The 25,068-nt window shown below is 42.2% G+C and overlaps 1 protein-coding gene across 2 annotated transcripts; it reads right to left on the bottom strand.

The window, feature by feature from the left end:
* Nucleotides 1-1,476: 1,476 nt before the first annotated feature.
* On the bottom strand, nucleotides 1,477-22,873 carry epn2 (epsin 2). Of its 2 annotated transcripts, XM_030735659.1 has the most exons (10): nucleotides 22,627-22,873; nucleotides 12,284-13,056; nucleotides 11,275-11,429; nucleotides 5,967-6,079; nucleotides 5,598-5,702; nucleotides 5,056-5,182; nucleotides 4,062-4,214; nucleotides 3,594-3,686; nucleotides 2,298-2,531; nucleotides 1,477-1,985 (listed from the first exon to the last, which is right to left on the bottom strand). In XM_030735659.1, the coding sequence occupies exons 2-10, from the start codon at nucleotides 12,709-12,711 to the stop codon at nucleotides 1,642-1,644; spliced, it is 1,752 nt and encodes a 583-aa protein (XP_030591519.1). In that variant the 5' UTR covers nucleotides 12,712-13,056; nucleotides 22,627-22,873; the 3' UTR covers nucleotides 1,477-1,641. The 2 variants fall into 2 exon arrangements, with proteins under 2 accessions (XP_030591519.1, XP_030591520.1); XM_030735660.1 differs by lacking the exon at nucleotides 3,594-3,686.
* Between the last annotated feature and the right edge of the window lie 2,195 nt (nucleotides 22,874-25,068).

A 25,068-nucleotide genomic window follows, 5' to 3' on the forward strand; every position in this document is an offset into this window, starting at 1 on the left:
GTTAGCTGTGGGATTCCCTGTGCTATCAATAGATTGATCCTGGAACAACCCCATTTGAGAATGTGTGTGTGTGTGTGTGTGAGTGAGAGAGAGAGCGTGTGTGTATCCACTAGGTAATGTAATCTTGTAGATAGATTAGCCACAGCAAGTTCAGTCGGCGATAAACTTGCCACAACTCCAAGTGTATGATGTACCCTTTAAAACATGTTTTTTAACCCTTTTTTTCTTAATTAGTAACACTCCTTGATATTCGGTAGAGCGCGCACACGCACGCACGCACACACACACACACACACACACACACACACACACACACACGCTCTTAAGGCTGCTGATGCCTAAGTTGCTCCTTGTTTTGAGTTCAGAGACTTCTAAGTCAGTTTCCACTTATCAGATTGAAAACATGCTCTTGGAAGCTAACTGTATTTTTCCTGCAAACACACACACACATATCCCTTTCCCTTTGACCCTAGAAACAAGCTTAAAAAAAAAAAAAAAAAAAAAAAAAACTGTCCCATGATGCCTCACTGCATCCTTATATTCAGATAGCAAAAATACTGATGCCACCCCACAGTTAATATCTTTTCACTACAAACACTTGGGGGAAACCTCAACATGTAGCAGTTAGTATCTGAGCAATAACAGTACACTTGCATGTGAGCACACATGCACGCACGCGCACACACACACCAAAAAAAAAAAAAACGTTATATCCCCTCTGAGAATTGTTCATTGTTATTCCTGTGAACCACTGAGGTCAAAGTTCATGTGCAGGGTCCAAAAAAAAAAAAAAAAGTCCAAGGTTAGGGGGAAGTGACCAGATGAAAGTTGTGATCAAGTGGCACTGAGAGCCGAGGCAGTGTGTGCGTGCACCTGTGTGTGTGTGTTGACTCAGCTGTTTTAGTGGCTGGACTTCCTCCCTAAGGTGTAACGGTGAGCCCAACAGTCGCAGAAAGAAAGAAATAAAATTAAAATAAAAGCAAAAAATTGTGCAAAATTCCTGCTTTATAAACACACACATACACGCAGAGTATAAACACATCTGACCATCTCTCATCTTTACTCCAGTGAGTGGAAGTAGACTCACTGGAAAATACACAGTGTAGAAGTACTGAGATGTGCACTCACACACAAACACACACACACCAGCTGACAGGGCTTATAAAAGATTAGCTCTAGTGAAGAGATAAGATCCTGGCATTAGTACAGTCAGACTCTCCTGTCACTCCACCACAGAAGAGGAGAGGAACAGTCCTAAAGGGAAGAAATATGGGAGAAGTGAATGAGAGAAGGACAGGGAGGAGAGACTGGATCCAAGTCCTTCCTCAATGGAAAATCTGTAAACACCAATGCTACTCTTAAAGTCTGTGGACAGATGCAAACTCTTTGTGGTCATCAACAGTATCATTATAGATCAGTATAGAACACACAACTAGGCAGCTTGTAGAACAGAAAGAAAGAGAGAAAAAAAGGAATCGGGGAGTGTGGTAAGGTAGGAGAAGGCCAGGCTGGGATCTGGCTTGGAGTCGGTTATAAATTGATAATGGGGATAAGACGTCTTGTTCGTTTTGAAGCTTCTTGAGGGGCTAAAATTGAAGAGAAAGGAAGGGTTACTCCAAAGTGTCCCTCCCCATCATCCTTTCACAAAAGGAAAGGGTTGGTGGTTCCGGTGTTCTGCGTCCCGGCCTGGGGGGGCATGCTCATCAGTGGCTGAGGCATGGACATGGAGGCTGGAATCCCCGCGCTCATCCCTGTGCTCGTTCCCATCCCTCCCACAGCACCCATTCCAGGCACTGAGTGGCCCATGGGGGCCATACCTGCCAGGGGGACCATGGCGATGGGCTGAGCAGGCAGGGAGGAGAGGTTCATGGGCTCTGCCACGTTGCCAAAGCCAGCGGGCATCGGGCTGACGCGCATCTGGTTGAGGGTGGGGGGAGCTGGCTGGCTGACTTGGAAGGGGTTGGCCAGCACTGGAGCAGAGCCACCTGAATAAAGCGGGGGGGGGGGGGGGGGGGGGGGGGGGGGGCAAATGCAGAAAACATTACTAATATATTATGATGAACTTAGTTGCTAAATGGACATGCACATTATATATAACACTCAGAATAGGCTAAAATACTTCAGACTCAACTGATTTATCGCCTTTAAATGCAAACATTTAAAAAGCAGTTTTCCTGAGCGCATCCCAAACACACAAAAATAAGATTCTTAGAATGCAGATTACATATAGTCTATAATTCTAGTACATAGAAAATATTAGATTTCACCATTATCATACATTCTCTTTGCTTTCCCACCTGTTGAAGCCAAGAATGGGTTGACAACTGGTGCAGGCTGGGCAGGTTTGGTGACCAGAGAGTCTAGATTGACCAGGGCAGCATTGGGACCCAGGAAGGACTCGGGAGTCTTTCTAGTTGGGTTTGTGATGACAGAAGTAGATGTTGAGGTGGGAAGGGGATCAAAGAGGTCCAGACTGCCACTGCTTGCCAGGCTGACTTGGGAAGGGACAGAAGATGCAATGCCCAAATCACCTGAAGAATGAGAGTAGAGGTAGTCGTGTTTTACAGGTGGAATGGCCCGCTCTTTGAATGAGCATTACGCATTTCTTACCTAATCCTACCAAGTAGGTCAATTAATTGTGGGCATCTGTGATAGTTAAGAGTGATACTTTTTGAGGAAAAAAATACTTTTTTTTTTTTTTTTAATAAAAATAAATAAAAAACTTGATGTTCATTTGGATTCCTGAGAGTCGCCAACCTACTAGTGATCATCTGAACATGAGCAACCAGATTCAGATATACAGTAAAATGAAACTGAGTTGATGCAATAAAATGATCAAAAGATGCTATTATGAGAGGACATCAGAGGCAGACAGCCTGGCTGTTTGTTGTAGCAGCAGACAGACAGCAGTGCAGACATTCACTAATGCACTCAAGCCCAGCTTGCCAGCAACAGCTCACGCGCACACACGGAAATGTCAAAGATGAAAACTGCTGCCACAAAATAAATGAAATGTAGCAGATCTAAGAAATTCCCACGATAAGATGAGACAGACCAACAACACCCCATATATCTTGCAGATTTCAGCTGGAGCTGATTCAAGCGATAAAACTTGTACTATCCACTCTGCAGAAAGCTGCTTCAATTGAGCATTTTTCTCACCTTCCCCTTCACTGTATTAGTGTAGGATTTGGATTTAGATTCCCAAGTCCAGATTTGAAAAGAATCCCACCTTATCTGAGAGTTTCCTTAAACTGGGTCTGATAATATATTAAACCATCTACACTCAAAAGCTGTCCCCAGATTACACCACAGTGATATGAGACCATACTGGAGCAAACAGCTGCCCCACCACCACCACCACCATTTGACATAATTACTGCCGAATTTGACTGCAGTTTTTAGTGATCAGCGTAAAAACATGACTTTAGTGGTTCCAGTGGTGTCTTTGCTCCAGTCTGGTGATACTGACATACAAACACAAGACATGTGTGTGTCTGTCACCTGCAGAAACATCGCGTCTGCACAGACAGACAATGAAGAAAAACAACACAGACTCCGTGTCATTAGAGAGACAAAGACAGGGTGAGTACCAGTGGGGACAGAGGAGGAAGAGCGCAGGCTGTCAAACTCTGAGAAGTCTTCTTTGGACGTACCATTGGATGCGTTCAACAGGTCAAAGCTACCTGAAAGGAGAAATGCATACACAAATGCACAGAGACAAGAATACACAGAGTAGACAAAGGTCACAAACAGACAGCAGATACATAAAAAGACAAATGGAAGTAGACAATACAAGTATGAATGACTGAATACTTTGGTTAAAGAGACAATAAGAACACATACGTTTATTGTGTACTATTTGCCCTGTTGTGAATTTGAGTCTTCAAGTTGACTGCATGTCCCTTAAAAACTGGCAAAATTAGACCATATAATACTTCCCCAACTCAAATTTATCATTCACTAAGTGGCAACGTGCACCCACCTAGGTAGTTGGCTGTGTTTGGTGAATGTAATGACTGCTGTAGAAATAAAAACAAAAGCTTTTTCCTAATGGTCACCTGTGTTGGAAGGTTTGGGGCGGGCAGCTGCAGAACTCCATGGATCAGAAGCAGGAGTGGAGTTGGGCGCCCAGGGATCACTGCTCTTTATGGGTGGAACAGAAGCAGGAGTGCCCCATGGGTCCACTGAAGCTGCTGGCTTAGGGGCAGATCCTGGGGACAGGGTGAGAGATTCAGAGTGAGGGATAGAGCGTAAATAAAAGAGAGGGTGGATTGATTTTAATGTGTTGACCCATCCATTCAATATGCCAGCCATCGAGCACCCTATCCTTTATAACCCCACTGAAGTAACAACAGCTCTGTATTGTTAACGTTACTTCAAGCACATGTAAACACTGGATTGCTGCATAGAATCCAGATTGAATGGTAAACAAAAATGGAAAACGGAAAATAAAACAGATAAAAGATGGTAAACTAAAACTACTCGTGTTATTTCCTAATAGATCCCTTAAATTTTACGATTTGGTACATTTTACAGAAAACTAGGATTGCGAGGGACCATGTGACTTCATTTAGGACGATAAAGAATTGGTGTTATAATAACCTAAAATTCTCACGTGTGATTCCAGCTGTGATTATATTACAACAGAAACTATTGGGCCCTTCCTTAAACACTTCAACAACTTCTATGGGGGAAACCCTGTAAACCAGAGACTAAGTAACACTGAATTAAATCAAGTAATTACCACAAATGTTCATTTTAGTTTAATCTATCCATATGCAGACTCCCTCTCTCATGGTAACCTCACCATGAGAGTGGAGCATTGCATATCCTACTCCCCAAGCCTGCTTCCCTCCCTTCACAGTATCTTCCTCCTCTCCCCCCTCCTACTCTCAGTGTAGTAATGCTGCTGGTCCAGTGGAGCAGCATTCCTATGTAACAATGAGTCGCAGTCCTACAAGCTGCAGGTGGAAAGCAGACAAGCGCCCACGTACACACACTCTTCTCAATGACAGTGTTTCCCAATGAGACTGTGTATGTGTGTGAATATACCATAAGGCTGCCATGGGTCTGCTGATGCAGCGGCAGCTCCAGCCCCAGCCCCAGCCCCCGCACCCCAGGGGTCAGCGCTGGCACCAGGCTCAGGAACATCCATTAGATCCATCAAAGATGACTGTGGCTAAAAAGAGAGTCCACGGTTAAGAAAATAATGAACGAAAGCACAGAGACAAAAGAGGAAATACACAAATGGGATGACTAAAGATATAGAAGAAACAGATGAAACAGGAAAAGTAGGAAAGACAATCCGTTGGCCATTATCTTCCACAGCACGAGTACTGTTCAAGTACTGTCGTTCAACTGCATGTCTTCAACACTTTATCTCGTTGTGCCCTCAAACTCCAGCCAAGAGGTTATTCAGGCAGAATAATGACAAGTAAACTCAGCAGTCTGCTGCCAGTTTGTGGCTTCATTACTGCTACTGAAGGAGCAGACAGGGTCAGGCAGGAAAAGGGGATCGGGAGAGACAAGACTATTTCAGGAGCAATAATGGAATAACTGAGTCACTGCAGTCACCACGCTTATGTGCTTTTTACCTCTTTTTTCTTCTTGGCAACTTTTGCAGAGCCTGGACCTTCTTTCTTACTCTCCTCCAAGGCCATTTGTAGTCTCAGGTCATCCCCTCGGCGTATGCGCTCCTCCTAAATACACACACACACACTGTAACTGATCTCATTCTTGTCAGCATGACATTTTCATAGTGGTGCTCAATTAAAGATACTTTTTGTACTACTAATCTCATTTACTGCAAAATAATTATAATCATCATGCAAAATAATCATTAATTGGTGCCAAATTTCAGTACGTTAACTAGAAATAAGCACAGAATGAGAAGAAAATGACAAACATGGACCTGTGTGTGTGTGTGTGTGTGTGTGTGTGTGTGTGTGTGTGTGTGTGTGTACCTGCTCTGCAGCCTCTCTGCTCATGGCCAGAGCAAGTTGCAGCTGCAGCTCTTCCTCTCCGCTGGTCTGAGGTCTGGCCTGTTCCAGTTCTGAACCGACGTTTGGCGACGTGGCTAACCAGCAAATTCAGAATGTATGTTAATATTACTTCCATGTGGGAAGACACCACTGTTACATATAATGTCACTGACCAGCTGTCAGGATTCACTATTTTAGACTGCTGCTACAATAAATGCAATCACACACTGTCCAATAGTAATACACATTTCATTTATCATTTTATTAGCCTGAATAGAAAGTACAGCGTGTGCGTGTGTATGTGTGTGCATGTGATCATGGGTCTTCAATGAGCCTGTGAGGGATGATAGGTCCGTTCAGCTTATTGGATTAAGTCAGGCCATGTGGCATCACACAACACGCAGACATTGCACGTGGCAAACACACACACACACACACACACACACACACACACACACACACACACACACACACACACACACACACACACACACACACACACACACACACACACACACAAGCTGGCTAGAACAAAAACACTAAAAACAGCATAAAAAGACACTCGTTACAGTAGCCTACGTTGTCTTCTTCAATTGACATGAAAGTGTGACTCCGCCTGAGCGTGGAAACAGAAACTTGTTGTTTCCATGGGAACCACCACACTGTCTATCATCATTTTTGACTTTTCTTGCCGTGTCATTCTTTTGACTTTATTTCTCTGTGAATCTTGTGGGTGTGCAAAGAATATGCGTACGGTAACCTGGATGTTCTGCCTAACATATGATTTTCTACATGATGATTCATACGCAGTAATGTTTCCTCCATTATGAACAACGCATTAAAAAAAAAAAAAAAAGTAAATTCAATTCAGTAAATTCTGCTGTTGAACCTTAAGGCCAAAAAAACAAAACAAAAACACAAGTGACACAAATATGATGTGTGGAAAAACTCAAGCTTAGTTTCACCCTCTGACACAACTAACTTTGAAACTTCACACTTTGACTAACATCCTCCTACTCTGTGAAGACATTTTTGTTAATACACATCACATCAGCAAGTTATCTATAAAAGTACACAGTCAATTCACCGCATCAAATGTTTCCATTATGAGAAGATGGCACAAACACAGACATCTCCTTTATAATAAAAAGACCCAGGCTGAAGAAACCTGATCGCCAATAATATGAAAACAGATTAAGCTCATTAAGATTAAGCAATGCTCTGTTGACTGGAAGTCACAGAAGCCTCATTTATGCATTACTAATAAAAATGACCAACAGCAACATTTAATAGTGCCCACTGTGAAGTCAGGAAGCTTAAACAAATAATCCAATGAACAGCTGCAAACTTCGAATGGTTTAATTCAAATGGGCTACCAAAATTCAACAAAGCCACAAGCATTTGTAAATCTCATTTGACTGAAAAATACAAACAACTCTAAAAGCATGCTATAAATGACCATAACAGCCGGTAACAAGATCCTGTCGACAAACTGCAGATTTTCTCTGCGTACTGTACCTTTAGTTAGGGCAGGACAATCATGGTTTCAGGTTGAAAATTTTGCCAAAGAACAAGCGACAAATCCCTGTGGAAAGTCTGCAACTATAAAGACTCAGAGAAAGGGCAAACTCATAAAATACAAGCGAAAAATCTAAAATCACAACCCTATGAATTTTATACTCTGAGGCACATCCCAGTGCACAAATGCTTGCGGCTGTCTCACTGTCAAAGTCTGGAGCGTCTGTGAGTGCTCAAATTGGGACTACCCAGATGCAGTAAACAACAACACATCAGCATTCGTGCAGTTTTTCTAGGTACTTGGCTTTAGGCGGTCTCAGCTGCTTTGGTCCTTTGATGTAATCCCCTTAAGATAGTCCTTCATGACTCTGTATGTCTTAGGTCAATATTAATTTGCAGAAAGAATGCAAGACTCCAGCACAGCCCTGTACATATTCTTAATAATTAACTGCAACCAGATTAGTCTCCACATTTCTCATTTTGTTCCCTTTCTTGCTCCTCATCGAACCCATGTCCCTGCTGCCCTGTCTCCAGACTGCATCTCCTGGGAAAGTGAGCGGGGTAAAGGTGTGTTTGTTTAGCTGGGACTTGAGCCGTGACTGCCTTAGAACAGCTGTGCAAAGCTAACACAGGTACAGCACAACCACACAGACACAATTACGTCGGATGAATTAGGAAAAAAGCTCAATGTTTTGAAAGCTTTAGCTCTTAAAGAACACAATGTGCAATATTTCTCTAAAGAGTGCTGAGGCAACCTGTTGACGCTTGCATATTTACCATTATGTCATAAATTCAAAAACATTATGCATTCTTCTAGCAAAAGAAAATTGTTCTTGTCAGCTGAGAAATTGAAAAAGAACAGTTTTAACACCACTGAGCTGCCACAAAACAGAAAGACAAATAAACAAAAACTGAGAGCCAACTGAAACATACCAGCTCCTTACCGACCACTGTGGGAATGAACCATATATGGATAATTAAATGTTCTGGCACAGGTTACAGATAACTCTTTCCCTGCTAGCAGAAAACATTTCAACTTTCTTCTTTTCCTCTGCCTCTTATCGTTGTTTTTTAAAAAGGTATATAATTTCTTATCTTAGCATCTCCACACCACTTTAATGATATTCCAAACGCACAAAAGCCAAGACATCTAACTGTGTTATGGCTGCATGAGCACCATGCAGTTCCAGCTATGAAGAAAGGGGAACTGGTTTTTGGGCTGAAATATGGGTGGCTGTAGCTCAGGAGGTAGAGGGGGGGTCATCTACTAATAGGAACCTGGCTGCTCCAGTATCTTGCCAAAGTGTCCTTGGGCAAGATCAGTGTCTTGCCCAAGGACACTTTGGCAAGTTGCTCTCTGAAATGTTCAAAGTGTAAATGTGTGTAAAAGATTAGAAAGCACGTGGGCATGGAAAAAAAAAGTGATCGTATTAATGGCTGTGAATGGTTGACTTTACTCAAGTGTGAGAACCATGAACAGCTGCCATTCTTGCAGACGCTGCCTCCTGTCTTTCTAGGTCCCGTTTACACGAGAACACTTTCAGGTGAAAACAAAGTTTTGTTGCGTTTTGGCCTGTCGTTTACACAACAACACCATTTCGAGTCCCTGAAAATTTGAAAACGGGTTCCACAGTGGAGCAGTTCTCCGTCTCCGTGTAAACAGCTAAATCACTACTTTCTGGAAACAGAGGTACTGGCACATGCGCACTATGGTTGTGATTCCTATACCCACAGTGGTAGCTGGTGGACTTGACAAAGCCCTTCTTTTTGTCACTTATTGTGGATAAAAATTCTAGGTGCAGCCAAAGGGTGGATGGTGGAAGGTGTTGGATTTGGTGGTCTCAGGATCTTGTCTGCACTTTGCAGCTGAATGTGGTGTGAAAATTAGCACTGCCAATTCAGTCAGGCCATGGTTCTCAGTCAGAAAAGGGTGGGATACTTAATCCAAGCTTGGAACAAGTTGCTTCCCAAGGTGGAGGAGTTTAAGTATCTCAGGGTCTTGTTCATGAGTGAGGGAAGAGGAACAAATGGATTTGCATGGCATCTGCACTGATACTGTATCGGACCTATTATGGTGAAGAAAGCTCTGATTCGTGAAAGTGAAGCTGTCGATTTACCACTCAGTCTACAACATTGTGGTCCACCATGAATGGGAGAAGCGTGGGGATGCAAGTAGACAGGCAGTCTGAAGCTGCCCACACTGATCCACATTAGACTGCTGCCTCTGCGAAGCAGACAACTGGCAAAAGGAAAAATAAATTAATGGATGGATAGATGGAGTGTTTGACTTGTCTGAGCCACTGAAATGAAACTTGGCTGTATGTGGCCCATGAGGTAAAATGAGTGTTACACTGCTGATAATAAATAATAAAGTTTCTGTAAAACCTGTCCAGTAATTTTTAAAATAAAATGTTTAGAGTGTATATTTTTAAATTATTTCTTCATAGACTTTACCAGCAGAAATGCTGGAAATAAAGCCAGGCACTGGTGGACTGTGCACTCTTCAAGTGCATAAGAAACAGCCACAGAAGATAAGTGATGAAATTAAATGCTGCTCCTGTATTTACACTTTGATGTTCACCTGAAAAGACTGGCAATCCTGAAGCCAAATCAACTTATGAAATCAGCAATTTAATTTTTATATTATCTATATCTATCTATATATCTATATATATATATATATATATATATATATATATATATATATATATATATATATATATATCTATATCTATATATATATATCTATATCTATATATATATATATATATATATATATATATATATATATATATATATATATATATATATATATATATATATAAATGCCCAGGATAAAGCAAATCTTGGCCAGTTTCAGCTGCTTTGGACATTGGGGGCCGGGTTAACACCTAGTCTCACATGGCCATTTATTCACACTCTGTCTGGACAACAATACTCGGAAAGTTCGACTGGAATCCCAAAAATCTCCCCTAGCAACTCCCACAGCCTAACTCCTATTGGCCAGACCCTCCATCAGCTTTCACACTGATGACTCAGCTCCTGAAGCTTCCCCCTCTGAACCATGCACTCAAACATAATGTACACACAGGGCCATAAATGAGGGCTGAGTGTACACTCCATCGGGATGCTACACAAAATCTGTGCAGCCTGAAATCACATGCATGGCAACAAACACACACCCACAGTCATCCTGCTGTGTACAAAGAACTGGGGTCAGAGTGTGAAAGGAAAAGAGTGACTGGTTCAGTTTAGAAAATCCAGGGAAATGATTACTTATCACCAAAAGATGTTGCCATGTATGAACAATCCTGCATTTTATTTACTCTACATCAAGGAACGAATGAGGTATTATTTCCTGCTTTGACAAGAGTTCTAAGATATTATAAAACTGACCCTTAGTGGTCTCCGTGTCCTCTGCTACACTGTCACTGTCATGCAGCCTCTAGAGAAACGAGTGCATCACTATAAAGGGGAGCAGATTCTTTTACCATGTGGATAAAAGATGATGGGGGGGGGGGGCTCTTCTTCCTGTTCTGTCTGTGTGTGTGTGTGTGTGTGTGTGTGTGTGTGTGGGAGCGAAAGAACTAAGGAATGCAGGAGTGCGAGACAGAACAGGGGGAGGGGCAGATTTCAGGATGTAGGCCAAAGTTACACCAACTCGGATACAGTAACAATAATCGAGTACACTGCGTGACTTTTTTGCTTAAACATAATGGCACGAGACCTCTTTATGTGTTAAGTCTATGGGTAATTATAATCCAGTACTCACAGCCATGGTAGGAAGCAGGTGACCCCTCTGATCTGCCATACTCTTCACTGTAGGAAGTGGAAAGATTGGGCTGAGACGAGCCTCGGCCAAAACCCATATGACTGCTCCCTGTGGAAACCTGGGCCATACGCTCTTTGGTCTTCAAAGCCTGAGACCTAGCAGGACCAAAGGGTAATAGTATATGATCAATCAGCTTGACTTGAGCTAAGAACCTCGAGCATTAAGTGTGACAAGACAAATAAGCATGAGACACCACAGTGACAGGACTTTGGAGCCACGAAACCCAGCACAATGAGAGGAAGTCCATTACCAGAATTACCCCGAGAATCAGGGTTTCGAGTGTTTTCAATTTTAAAGTGCCAAAATGAATATTTTAGATTAAGCAGGCTGACAAAGAAATTCCCCACAGGCCAATTAAGATAATCCTGGAAATACTGCAATTGCAATCAAAACCTTTTCTGTGTTCTGTGTACAGTTCCTGAGACAGTGTGTACTCTAAAAGACATACAGCAAAATTGCAAGACTCAGAATAATCACATTTTTCTGACTTTAAGCAACAGAGAAAAAATAAATAAATAAAAATAATCACTGAAAGAATAAAGTCATGCTAGACTGTTAAGACAGGAAATACATCAACTCTGTAACCACTTTCATGGGCAGCAGCATTCTTTGCACACGTTACAAGTGATTAAGATCCCTTTTAAGTGTTACAGAGTGACTTCCAAAGGGATCAACTATTTAGAAAAAGGATGTGAGGGGCAAAGAGCCAAAATTACTACAGCTCTGAGGTGCAACTCTGTCAAACTACACTTAAGAATATCTCTAGCAATACAGCCGTTCGATCTAGTAACATAGACAAAGATAGCATTTTGAACTCAGTTGCTTCCTCTGTATTAAAGGTTGTGGTTAGTTCAACCTCACTAAGTTTCAACGCCTGTACTGAGAGCAGAAAAGCAGCCTGCAGAAAGAACGGTGAATATATTCTGCTGAAAATTTAAAACCATCTCACCTCTCTCCTTTGAGGCGGTCTTCGTCTTTGAGTAGGACCACTAGCTGCTTGCTCTTCTCCCTGACGTTGATGCCCTGGTCCTTGCCATCTCTGTCGATGTACTGGAAGTCCTTCAGAGTCTGGATGGCGAAGATGTTTTCTTTGCATTGCAGGGCCACTCTCTCGGAGCCTGTCTTGATCAAATAGTCGAGCAAGGTGAGCGCCTTGTAGACATGGCGCCAGTTCTTGCCGTGGTCATTGAGTCGTTTCCAGATCATGTTCATGATTTCACTGAAGGCCACCACGTTGTAAGTAAGGTCAGCAATGTCCGACATGAGTGAAGATGACGGGCCCCATGGATCATTGGACGTGGCCTCTCTGACTTTCTTCTCTGCTTCGGAGTAGTTGTTAACCATATTTTTCATCTGCCGGCGGATGGTGCTTGGCATGGTGGCGGTGAAGATGGGACAGACAAGAAGGAATAAAATGTGCACTCTCACACGGGACAGGAGCTGGGACGCCAACAGCGTTTGAGTTACACGCACCCAGAACTTACAAATGTGCTCTTCAGGTGACGCTTGTGCTGCGTGGCCGCGTTTCTGTGTCCTCTGTCACGTCACGGTGGTTTTTGTTAATATTTTTGTGTAAAAAAAAAAAAAGTGGCTGGTGGATGTGCGCGTTTGTTTACAAGGCTCCTCCAGGCCAGTGCAGCGTTCCCGAGTCCTCCAACACAGCTTCTGTTAAAACCATCTCCACACACACAGCGCCGGCAGAACACATGACCATGCCATCACCTAGACCAACAGACAAATAAAAGGTTAGTTTAGGAAAAATATGAAAAACACACACAGGTTAAGAACAGAAACAAACAAACTTGCAACTCACTCTGAGTAACTGCAACATCTCAAAATGTAACATCATCTTAGCGCTTATCTTGACACAGACAATTTCAGGTTTCACTCACCTCAAGTAATTTCGCATGCCAACAATAACACCTCATCTATTTAACATAAGCTATGAAAAAGTGTTGCCATATTTCAGACACCTTACACTTCTGAACCTCAAATAAAGTCACATGCTAATCTGAATGTCTTTCATGAAGTTCTCCTTGTAATCTCAACTTCCAAAGCTAAAACAGTAAGATCATGCTGATTTGTAATCATGCGAGCAGCTATAGTGCCTTCCTTTTTGAAACTAGACAAACAACGTGTTTCATTCTTTCACACTTAGATAAGCAATTTCCATGCATACCTCCTTCATATTATACAAAGTCTCATGGTGTGGTGAACACGAATTGCTATTTCCACTTTTATAATCTCACTTGAGTTTACAGTAACTTTGACACAATGGCAAATTACTAGAATGGATGGTGGAGATGATCAAATAACAAAACAGCCAACTCTGCGTGTTCATGCTATTCTCAAACTTTTCAAGAAGGCTTCAGGTGCTTGCCCTTTGGGGCCCTTTTTCCACTATGTTTCCACCGCCGAGGTGCCTGTGCTCGTGCCAGTGATATTGCTGGTTTCACTAGTGGCTGCTTTTCCACCGGCGGGGTTCCGGTGCCAGTATTTGAACCATTCAGCCGTTTTTCCACCACGAACGCACTCAGCGCTCGGCCGAAAAACGGGTTCAACTCGGGCCCCGCAAGCTAGCTGGTCTGGAACCAAGAAAGCGGCAGAAGGGCGTGACTTTGCCGTCTCAACATAAACTTTTCTACCATATTACATGTGCACATGAATAAAAGGACGCAAAGTGCGTACTTTTCACATGTAAAGTGAAAAGTACGCACTTTGCGTCCTTTTATCTGTGATATGAACTGATACAAAGCAGCAAGTTCAGCCTTAGGGCCCAACTTAATTCACAGCCGTGAAAATCGCATCGCTTTTCTCATGTAATACACACTATGCAGTGAAATAGCAGTAGAAAACTTCATGTTGAGATGGCAGAGGCACGCCCTTCTGCCGCTTTCGTCGCATGTTCTTGGCTCCAGACCAGATAGCTTGCGGTGCCGGAGCTGAACCCGTTTTTAGGCCGAGCACCGAGTGCTGAACGGTTCAAATACTGGCACTGACACCCAGTCGGTGCCAATATTTAGGGATTTTCTTGACCTTATATTGTGTAAATATGACACACAAAGCAGCCCAAATGTATTGTATTGCTCCAAAATGTAAGGTATTGTCAAGGTTATTTGCTCTGATAGCAGCCCACTAAAGGTAATTTGATCACAGTAGGCACAAAACCATTAACTAATTTAGCAGAGCTAAATGAGAAATTTTACTTATTGTTTCACTTTATTTGCAAAAATAGAACACTGACGTATAGAAAACTGTATGTGAAAACTGTTATGTGAATGAAGTCCAGTGTGCTCAAATTTGCATATAAAAACATGAATTCTGTTCAATGAATTCAGTAATTATTAAGTATTTGACAGATTTCTAAAATATGTGTTTTCTTGTTTTTTACGACAGGTGGTCCAATAAAGTTGTGAAGTACTATATATCTACAAAATAAGAGCTTTGCTTATTTAATTCCTGATAAATTCAATAAAGAATATAATTTCTCAACCAATTCAGAGAATGATGGACCTTTTTCTTTCACAGCATTAACAGTAAGAATGAGTTTCCACCCTCTGGTGGGTGGCAGGGGAGATGATCCATTTCCAGTCTGATGAATACTACAGAAGTGACTGATGACGCCTCTGTCTTTGCTTCAAAAAGATCAGCAAACCAGCTACTAATCACTTCCTGCCTGACACAGAGACAAGTATGGATAGTGGGTGGAGACTCACAGCTGCATAACCTATACACCCAAGTGCCATGTGAAAACTCTTGACCATGAAAACTTGCTTAAGCATGAAAACACTTAAAGCTTACATAACACACATTTAAAGCCACAACTTGAAAAGAATGAAACAGCAGACTACTATGAGCCACATTAACACAGTTAAGCTTGGACTGCAAATTAGGGCTGCAACGATTAGTCGACATTATCGACAATAAAAATAGTTGATGACGAATTTAATTGTCGATAATAGTCGTTTTTTATTACTGATATTTTTTTTAACGGAGTGAGACGTCACCCTGTCTGGCTATCTCTGGTGAGCTTCACACATGCGCAATCTGGTTGTTAAGTGATGACGTAAACTCCATCTCCGAGTCCAAACTGTCACGTGATCAATATGCCGCAGTGTGTCCCTGGTTGTTTTCACCGATCCTACTCTAAAAATCAAAAAAAAAAAAAAAACACACTCAGCTGTGATTTTACCGATGAGAAAATAGCGGAAGTGGCTGCAGTTAATAAGGTATGTTACAATCATCTTTAATAGTGAACAGTCATTGGTTATGCCATTGCTGTTTATTTAAGAGCATTTGGACCCGGAAATGATGTCAGACTTAAAGACCGGATAGCATTCAGCGGCACGGCGGCTACTGGTGAAACGGTACCAACTTTGTTTTACAGAGAAGAAAAAGTACTATATGTTTTTTTTTTATGGTTGGAAAATTGGACCTTTAAATTTATATCAGCAGCAAACCTGATTTGCGTGTGTTTACTACCACATTTTAAATAACCTTATGCTAAATGTAAAAGCTGATAGCTAAATAAGTGCCATTTCAAAATTATGTGATTCATAATCCAATTAGTCGACTAATCGTTTTAACAGTCAACGACTAATCGACTATCAACATAGTCATTAGTTGCAGCCCTACTGCAAATGCAATTATCAATGTTCTCAGTAATAAGTTTGGGATTTCTGTGCTCATTGTTTCCCTGTCTGCCTTCCTTCTAGGCAGACCTATGATGACTTGTCCTATTCATTAATCAGATCTCTATACCAAGCATGCAGGCATGCACAGGCAAGCCCAACAACAAAGTCCTTTCACACACAAGTGATTAGTCTATGTGGACTGTATTAAATGCAGGAATGCTTTTATTTTTGTCCGGGATTCTTTTTGTGTATACATACAGTGTAACTTGTGTATTCATTTGTCTGAGGGAGCTTCTTGTCATGGAAAGACAGCTGGAGGGGACAAGGGTGAAGAAATAAGGATAAGAAAACAACTTGGCACATCCCATAAATTCACTTAACACCAGTGAAACGTGATTCCTATGGAGCATGACGCCCCCCCCCACCTCCCGAACGTTCCCTCGTCACCCTCCTCCCCTCAGCCTGCATCCACATGAATACTGCTCAGACCTAATGACACATCTGCTGCTATAATCACCTATTCACCCATAGCAGACAGGAGGAAGAGAGGAGAGTCTGTCTTATCCGTCCCACCCTCCTGCACCCCCATTCAGATCCCGGAACAACCCCCACCAATAGATACCCCCAGTCTGCCTTCGCTCAGTCCTTCTGTGCTTAGTTCACTCCAGACCCAAAGGAGACAGCACACAGGACTTGTGTTTGTGTGTGTGTGTGTGTGTGTGTGTGTGTGTGTGTGTGTGTGTGTGCAGAAATGCATATTCATGTTGACAGTGCAGGTTTTAGTTATGTCAAAAATTACTGAGCCTGTCATCATCCCTGTCAAACTGCCAGCATCCAATGTGGAACAGGAGGGTAAGCACAACATAATTGAGTCCAGGGTCTGCTTTTTTACAGCACCAGATTAACTCAAACACATCTGCTGCCACCCATTCAGTCTCTTCCTCTTTCTTTCTGGCTGTCTGTCTCTGACTCACACACATTAAGGATGAGGAGAAAGCCCACACCGCTCCGTCTTTTAAAACAAAATGGTTTATAATACATTCAATATATGTGATGTTTTAATACCGTGGTTTTTAATGTGAAGATGACAAATCCAAGAAGATTTTCTCTTACGAGAGACAAAGTAAATTTATCTTATGAAAACCTACATTTTGTGTTTACCAATAAACTGTCAGATTTCTGTAAGAATACACAACTATTCATCCTTATAATGTAACAGAAGGCAAAGGCAAAAGGCTGTCAGTGCCCTGCAGCCAAACAACAGGCCAAATATGCATTTATTATGGCCACAGAGTTGAACTAATCCTGAATGAGGACGAGGAAGAGAAATAACCTATTAAATACATGTCAGGCCAAAAACACTAATATGAGGCCCTACTGTGCAATTCTTTTTTTATCCAATGAGATACCAGTAAACTGATTAATATACACAGAATAGTTGTGATAAATTTTACATTTAAAAAAAAAAAAAAAAAAAAAGCTATCACAGTTCCAGCAATATTTGCAGCAATAGCCAATCAGGTCTCTTATCTACAGCATGGACTGGCAACAGTGATGTAGTGGTGCTAAACAACATGAGAAATTCCCTTTGCTGAACTGCAAATCAACTTGTGGTAAAGGTAGCTACAACTTTTTATAAATTATATCAACAATAATGCCATACTGCTTAAGCCCTTCAGTCTCTGCGTACACAACTGTATACATCTTTTTATAGTTATATATTGTATTGTAATATTAATTTTCTGACATCTCCTACCTAAAAAGATTATGGATTCAGAAGATGGACTTTTTTTTCTACTAGAATTCCTGCATCATGACTAAAGGGGTTAATGATAAAAATTTCCTGACCTCATCGAATGGGAAATGGGTGAGGTGCAGAGTGCACAACCAGTAGTTTTCTTAAAAAATGTAATGAAATTATTTATATTGTGTTTAACAATTGTATTTGTATCACCAAACCATTCATATCAGAAGACACAGGTGGGGAAAGAAACGTGCGTTTGAGACATTAATCTGTGTGCAACATCATTAGAGAAGCTTTAATCTTGGCTTGGCACGAAATGCACGGAAGTTGCTGGTGCAAGAACGCACAATATGTTGTTTCAGAGTTGACATTATCAGCATGAAGTAAGCCAAATTAGCCCAAACACATCATGGTGGAATTCTGAGCTGTTTGACACGAAATTAAAAACTTTTCTTACTTTCCCGTGACTAATCTAAAAGGCAAGTTAGGCATAATTTACGCAAATTTATAGATTCTTGGACACACCAGACTTTGTCACTTGTATTCACTATGATCTGTATGCTCACAGCAAAATAAGCCAGAAACAGGGGAAAAACACAAATACAATGGACCGAAGAATTACAGCTGTTCATTCATTTAGAATGAGCAGTCTACTATCCTCCAGCTAAATAGGAGTTATTTTACACTTGAGCTTGCAGTGCAGGTCCCCAAAGACTGGGAGACATGAAGCAGCAGCCTTGCATCTTCTGGAGACACCCTCATACACCACTGCTCCCTCCTTGTTTAGAGGGGGAAACTATGAATGAGTCCATCCTCTCCACGTATGCTAATGTCTCTAAGCTGCTGGACCTGGGCCTGGGCCCATCCCTGTGCAGGTGGGTTCACAGCTTCCTGACCAGCAGACCACAGGTGGTACGAGTGGGTCACCTCACCTCATCCTCCCTCACCCCTCAACACTGGATCCCCCCAAGGCTGTGTGCTCAGCCCTCTGCTGTACTCACTGTACACCCATGACTGCGAGGCCATGTCAGAGTCCAACGTCATCATCAAGTTTGCTGACGACACTGCTGTTGTGGGACTAATCTCCCACAATGAGGAGACAGCCTACAGGAGAGAGGTCTCCCACCTGGAGAACTGGTGCCAGAAGAACCACCTCCTGCTCAACGTCAGCAAAACGAAGGAACTGATCGTGGACTTCAGCAGGAAGCAGCAGAGGGACTACCATCCACTTGTCATCAGTGGTGCTGAGGTGGAAAGAGTGGACACTTTCAAATACCTGGGAGTGACCATCTCACGGGACCTGTCCTGGACTCATCACATAAACATCACTGTGAAGAAGGCCAGACAGCGTCTCTACCTCCTCAGGTGGCTGAGAGACTTCAAGCTCCCACTCAAGGTGCTCAGGAACTTTTACACATGCACCATCGAGAGCATCGTGCGTGGGAGCATCACCACCTGGATGGGAAACTGCACCAAGCAGGACTTCATGGCCCTAAAAAGGGTGGTTCGTTCAGCTGAACGGACCATCAGAACCACCCTCCCCAACCTGCCGGACATTTACACCAAGCAGTGCAGGCTGAGGGCCATGAAGATCCTAAAACAGCCCAGCCACCCCGGACACTCTCTCTTCTCCCTGCTCCCATCAGGCCGGCGTTACCGCTGCCTGAGGGCTAAGACTGAAAGGTTGAAGAAGAGTTTTTACCCACAAGCCATCCGTCTGCTCAACTCTGAGCCCTAACTGGACCATTATTGCACAATGTAAATATTATAATTTATAATCTATAATTCCACGTAAAAGTGTGTATAGTGTATAGTATATAGTGTGAATTACTTTTTTATTTTTATTCTTCTTATTTATATGTGTGTGTATATATGGTTGCAGGTACAAAATAAATTTCACTGTGCATTGTACTGTGTATAACTGTGCATGTGACAAATAAACACTATCTTAATCTTAATCTTAATGTGCCCGCTTTCCACCGACAGATCATACCCAGAGTGGGTGCGTCTCTCTAGCTCTTTCCTTCCCTGTTTAGGCACGACACGGGGTAAGAGCCGAGCATTACCCTTAATTCCCATTGGGGTAGCCATGTCACAGCCAGAACTGAGCACGGCAACTTATGACAATGCTAGATGCACCACAGCACTTTTCAGAAGCAGCTCTCTGCAGAGCAGATGAGGAGGGCAGGAAGTCAGACACAGGTGCGGCATAGAGCAACCAGTCAATTTTCAAAACAAAACGTGTGTAGACAAAATACTTCCAGTGTAGTCTGAGGCAGAGGGAAGGACAGAAAAAATCGTGGAGGAGATGCAACATTACAGGCCCATGTCCAATATGCTCTAAAGGTTAAAGTTCAGCTCTAGCTTTCAACAACTTTCTGCGCACTGCTACTATTGCCAAAGAGAAATTTACCCTGGAGGTGGAAACAGCTAAATAAGGGAACAATAATGATGGCCTCCCCATTATGGTTAGTTCACATCCTATGTGATAAGTTTTGCCTTGCATTACTTGCATCAATACAGCCACATTGGAAACCCATGAATATTCACATCTAACAGGCAAAAAGATGAGGAGTACAGCTGACAGCAGGAATCAAATTACAGAAATATCACTTCTTAACTTACAATTAAGTCCTACAATTCCACTCACTTTTCTCCAAGCCTTCTCCTTTTTTGTTTCCCGTCTCTAGATAAAAGTGAAATAGAACCAAAGAGCCCCTGCTGCCCTCAAACAGTATCGATAAGCTTGTCCTCCATTTCTGATTGTTGGCAGCATCTGAAGACAGTCCACATCTATAGGACAATCCTACCTGATATGTTTTTGTGGCGCAGTGCAAACCAAATTTTTTGACACAGCTGTCGCACAAATGCTGATTCTCCTCTATTCACGTCACCCAGGGGCATCTCTTCACCTGATTTTGTAGAATCTGAATGTTGTAGTGCATTAATAGGGAACTTGTTGAGGCTTCTTCTCAAACTGTCTGAACAGCATTTAATTTTGAGAGGGTAAAAGTCATTTTTCACCCCTTTAAAATCCCTTACAAAAGTCACCCCAATCATTAGATCTGATGGTTATCCAGCTAAACCTGCTCAAATCACCTGGTGTAGATGAATGTGTTTTTCATATCCTAATAAATACCTGAATGTCAGTCCTCCTCCAAGGATAAACATGAGAACTTGACTTAAGTGAGTCAACTTAAATGATAACAAATTCACCTTATCTTGTGTGTGTTGGCGAAACCTAGGTAAACCATGATTAGCAGTGCATTGAGGACAGGTCCACCTTGTCACACAGAAAGAGTAAAGCTGATCTGGAGATTGTAGGCTTGCACAACCAGGCGCCTGTGTGTGAATGTGACAGAGAGATACTGGGTGCAAGAGTGGCATCCAGCCAGTTCCCTTAACAATCCCTTTACAGTCTGATTATAACCACAAGCAACATTCGCAGGTAATCACTCCTCACTTTCTCAGAGACCCAGGGATTAATCTCCCAAACGTTAAACTAAGTCAAATAACCACTGAGAATTGTTCAAACAGCCCTAAAGTGTCTTTAAGTCAAGTATTACTAGCGTGAACTCTAAGATAGTGCGACAGGAGGAGAAGCCACCATCCGATCGAAGCATCACCCCACCTTTTGTCCTCTCTTGCCAGCCGAAAGAGACAAAGCCAAGACAAGGACGGGAGGAGGACGGTGATGGTGGCATCTGTCACCCTCTGCAAGTGACTGATCACCAATAAAGACAATAAAGTAAGCCCTGCCCATCTTCTCGAGCCACCTAAATGTGGGCTCAGTGCAACTATAAAAAGAGAGGTTTTCTCCAAACATCTTCGACTATGTCCAAAAAAAACATACGCCCGGCACTAACGATTATCTGCAAACACCTACTTAGACGCTCGGAAACGAAGCGAGTAAACAGACAGCGCCCACATCGTCAAGTCTACATTAAAAAAAAAAAAAAAAAAAAAAAAAAAAAAAAAAATCAATAAGTACGTCAAGTTTTGGGCTGCTGAGTCACAGCACGATGCTCTAGTCTAGCTCTCGTCTCTATAACGGCACAGGTGTTTTGGTAGGGAAAATAAAAAGAATTTAAGTCGCTCTTTTTAAAATCACGGTGCTTCCTTGAATGGACGTGATCGATAGTTAGCACATCAGCTAAAGTAGCTTTAGCTAACATTCGTTTGGTGCTAGAAAGGACCTCAATGATATTTACACCACTTCCAGTCAAAAATCCATTTGCTAATGACAGAATACGGATGGGTCTAAAATTGCGCAAGGATACTCTAACACGGAATAGCTACCTAACTTGCTACTTAGGGACTGCCGCTAACGATAGCGAGTTGAGTGCAAACTTGCGGCAAGTACTAGTCGTTAGCATTGATTGAGTTAGCGGTGACTACACATTTCAGCTCACTGGAAAAGTACACAACCAGGACAAAGTTTACTTTTACACATACACACACTACAGTAATCACTTTTTCCACCCATAGATATCTGCACCCGAAGTGCTAACCACCGCCTAGCGTTAATTTGTAAGACGATCAAATCTTGGCTTTTGAGAAAAGTTGAATCAAAGCTAGTAGAGCTTATGTTCGGACAGTCAGTCCACACATAACTCGCCCCTCCAGCAGTCTACTAAAACAACTGTTGATCACTCACCATCTAGATGCAACACGGAGTTCACCACTAACCAGATTCACAGCCAGTGGTATACTTTCATACACAATCGTTCCCGTTAGCTTCATAAAGTACTTTCTATGTCAGGGTAGTCAACTAGCATGTAAAGCTAGTTAGCAATCCTTCAAGCTAGCAGCCGAGACGGGTGCTCGGTGGAGACATCACCAGAGCAAACTGGATTACAGGACACCCCAGAAAAACAAAACAACTCCACTGTGTTGAAAACGACGGTAACTTACCAGAATCTTTTTAGGTATCCGTGTTACTCTAAGGGCGTCAAACCGACAAACGAATGTAGCTAATTCCAAAAGGAGAGAGTGGGGGGACAAAACCCGAGGCAGAGTACTTGTTTGGGCGTTTAAGGAGCTTGTTGCGCCTCCGCCTAGCTATGTGTTGCTAATGCTAAGCCAGCTAAAGCCAGGACTACACGTATCTCCTCCTCCAGAACATGGCGGGCAGAGCAGGAGGAGGTGGTGGAGGTTGTTGGGGGGGAGTTGGCCGGGAAGGGTGTGACCAAGCAGGCTTGACTTGGCAGGGATACAGATAGACCTTTCATCCATTGTGAAAAGTCACGTTAGTACTTGCACGTCACGATGCAAGTACTAATGTTTAAGTTTAGCGCCGTAAAGTGACGCTAATTCACATTTTCAAGTTTTCACATTAACGATTCACAACTACAAAGACAGGTGATATCAAATAGCTGTCTTTTTGTTTAGTGATTGAAAAGTCCTCTCTGACAAATCCAGTAACGAGAATCCATTTTGCTCCCACTTATTAACGAAAGTTAGCAACCGAAAGGGAATAAATGGATAGGCTGATTACACAAGGATGTGCGTGTCGTGATTTGTCGCTGCGAGGGCTTGCACGTTGCAGGTGTGTCAGCACAAAGCAAAGACTTCGTAGAACAGCATTCCAGCACCCTGACCTTTCTGTGCGCAACCATCGCATTTTTAACATGTTTTTTTTTTTTCCTTTTAAAATAAAGGGAGGGGACGCAGTCGGCACACACGTGGCACAACACGCTTGTGTTCATTCAAGCCGGGATCTATGAATAGACGTGAACGCTTCCTTAAAAAAAATACCAGTGAGCTATGAATAGGAGTGTATAGGCTGTAGATGCAAAGTGTGTAAATTTAAAAATAGATGGGGATCAAAATGTCACAGTTGTGCAACGCTGCCAACAACCAAAGGACTGCATGACCAGTGCGCTGTCTGTTGGCTTTCTATTAGTTTTATTTTGGTATTCCATCCTCTTTATAGATGTCACTGACGCTTTTGTGTCCTCCTACTGCATTTTCAGAGGAAAGGATAAACCAGTTAAATGAAGCCTAAGCTGACTGAGGTGTTTTTGTTGCTGCTTGCTCCGTGATAAAGAAGAACAGACTTCTTGTGCAAACAGGTTTTCTAAGTTGTGTAATTAACCTGTTGTAATGCTTTTGCCTGAAACAGAATGGAACTGTCTTTGCAAGCCAGGGTACAAGAAAAACAAATTATACTACACACTACTTACAAACTCAAAACCTTTACCAGGAAGGCCTATATTTGTGTTTTTACAGGGGTGACTCAAGCTGATGACTCACCTCTCTAGACAGCCATCATCCACATATAAAGTAAAGCCCCTTATTATGGGAACTTGCTAAGCAAGAGGATTATGTTCCAAACAGGTTTGGTAGATGAGAGGATGAGGACGTGATATCTTTGGGTTACTTAATATGTACAGTGGGTAAAATATTGAACACGTCTCCAGTTTTCTAAGTAAATATATTCCTAAAGGTGCTGTTGACATGACATTCTCACCAGATTTTGGTAACAACCCATCCAATCCACACATGCAGAGAAATCAAACCATAGACGTTCATAAATTATGTGCAATAATGAGAAACGACACAGGGAAAAGGTATTGGACACATGAAGAAAGGGAGGTGCAAAAAAGGAATGGAAAGCCATGACACCAACTGAAATCTGTCAGTAATTAGAAAGCAATCCTGCCACTTAGTGCAAATTAATACCAGCTGGTTCAGTTCCAACTAATGGCCTATGAAAAGGTGTCTCATTACCAAGGTGTCACACAAGAAACATTTCACGATGGATAAAACCAGTGAGCTCTCTCAAGACCGTTGCAACCTTATTGTTGCCAAACACACTGATGGCACAGATAAATTTCTAAGCTACTGAAGGTTCCAGTGAGCACTGTTAGCACCATAATCCGGAAGTGGAAAGAACATAAGTTCACCATAAACCGGCCACGACCAGGAGCTCCTCGCAAGATTTCAGACAGAGGAGTGAAAAGAATTATCAGAAGATAATGGACAACCCAAGAGCCAAGGAGCACTTGTGGAGAGCAACAGAAAGACCTGGGAACAGCAGCAATTATTTCAAAGAAAACAATAATTTCTCTTAATTTCCCTGACGGAACTCTCCCAAGAGATTAATAAAGTTTCTATCTATCTATGTAAAAATGTAGGGAGTAAAATAAATAAATACTCAAGTAAAGTACATATACCTGAAAAATCTACTTAAGTACAGTAATGAAGTATTTGTACTTCATTACTTCCCACCTCTGCATTTCAGCAAGACAATCCCAAATACACCAGCTGTCAGTTGGTTTTGGAGAGAGAAAATAAAGCTGCTAGAATGGCACAGCCAATCACCTGACCTGAATACAACTGAAAATTTATGCA

Source organism: Archocentrus centrarchus, chromosome 8 (genome assembly GCF_007364275.1).
Source record: "Archocentrus centrarchus isolate MPI-CPG fArcCen1 chromosome 8, fArcCen1, whole genome shotgun sequence".
Lineage (NCBI taxonomy): Eukaryota > Metazoa > Chordata > Actinopteri > Cichliformes > Cichlidae > Archocentrus > Archocentrus centrarchus.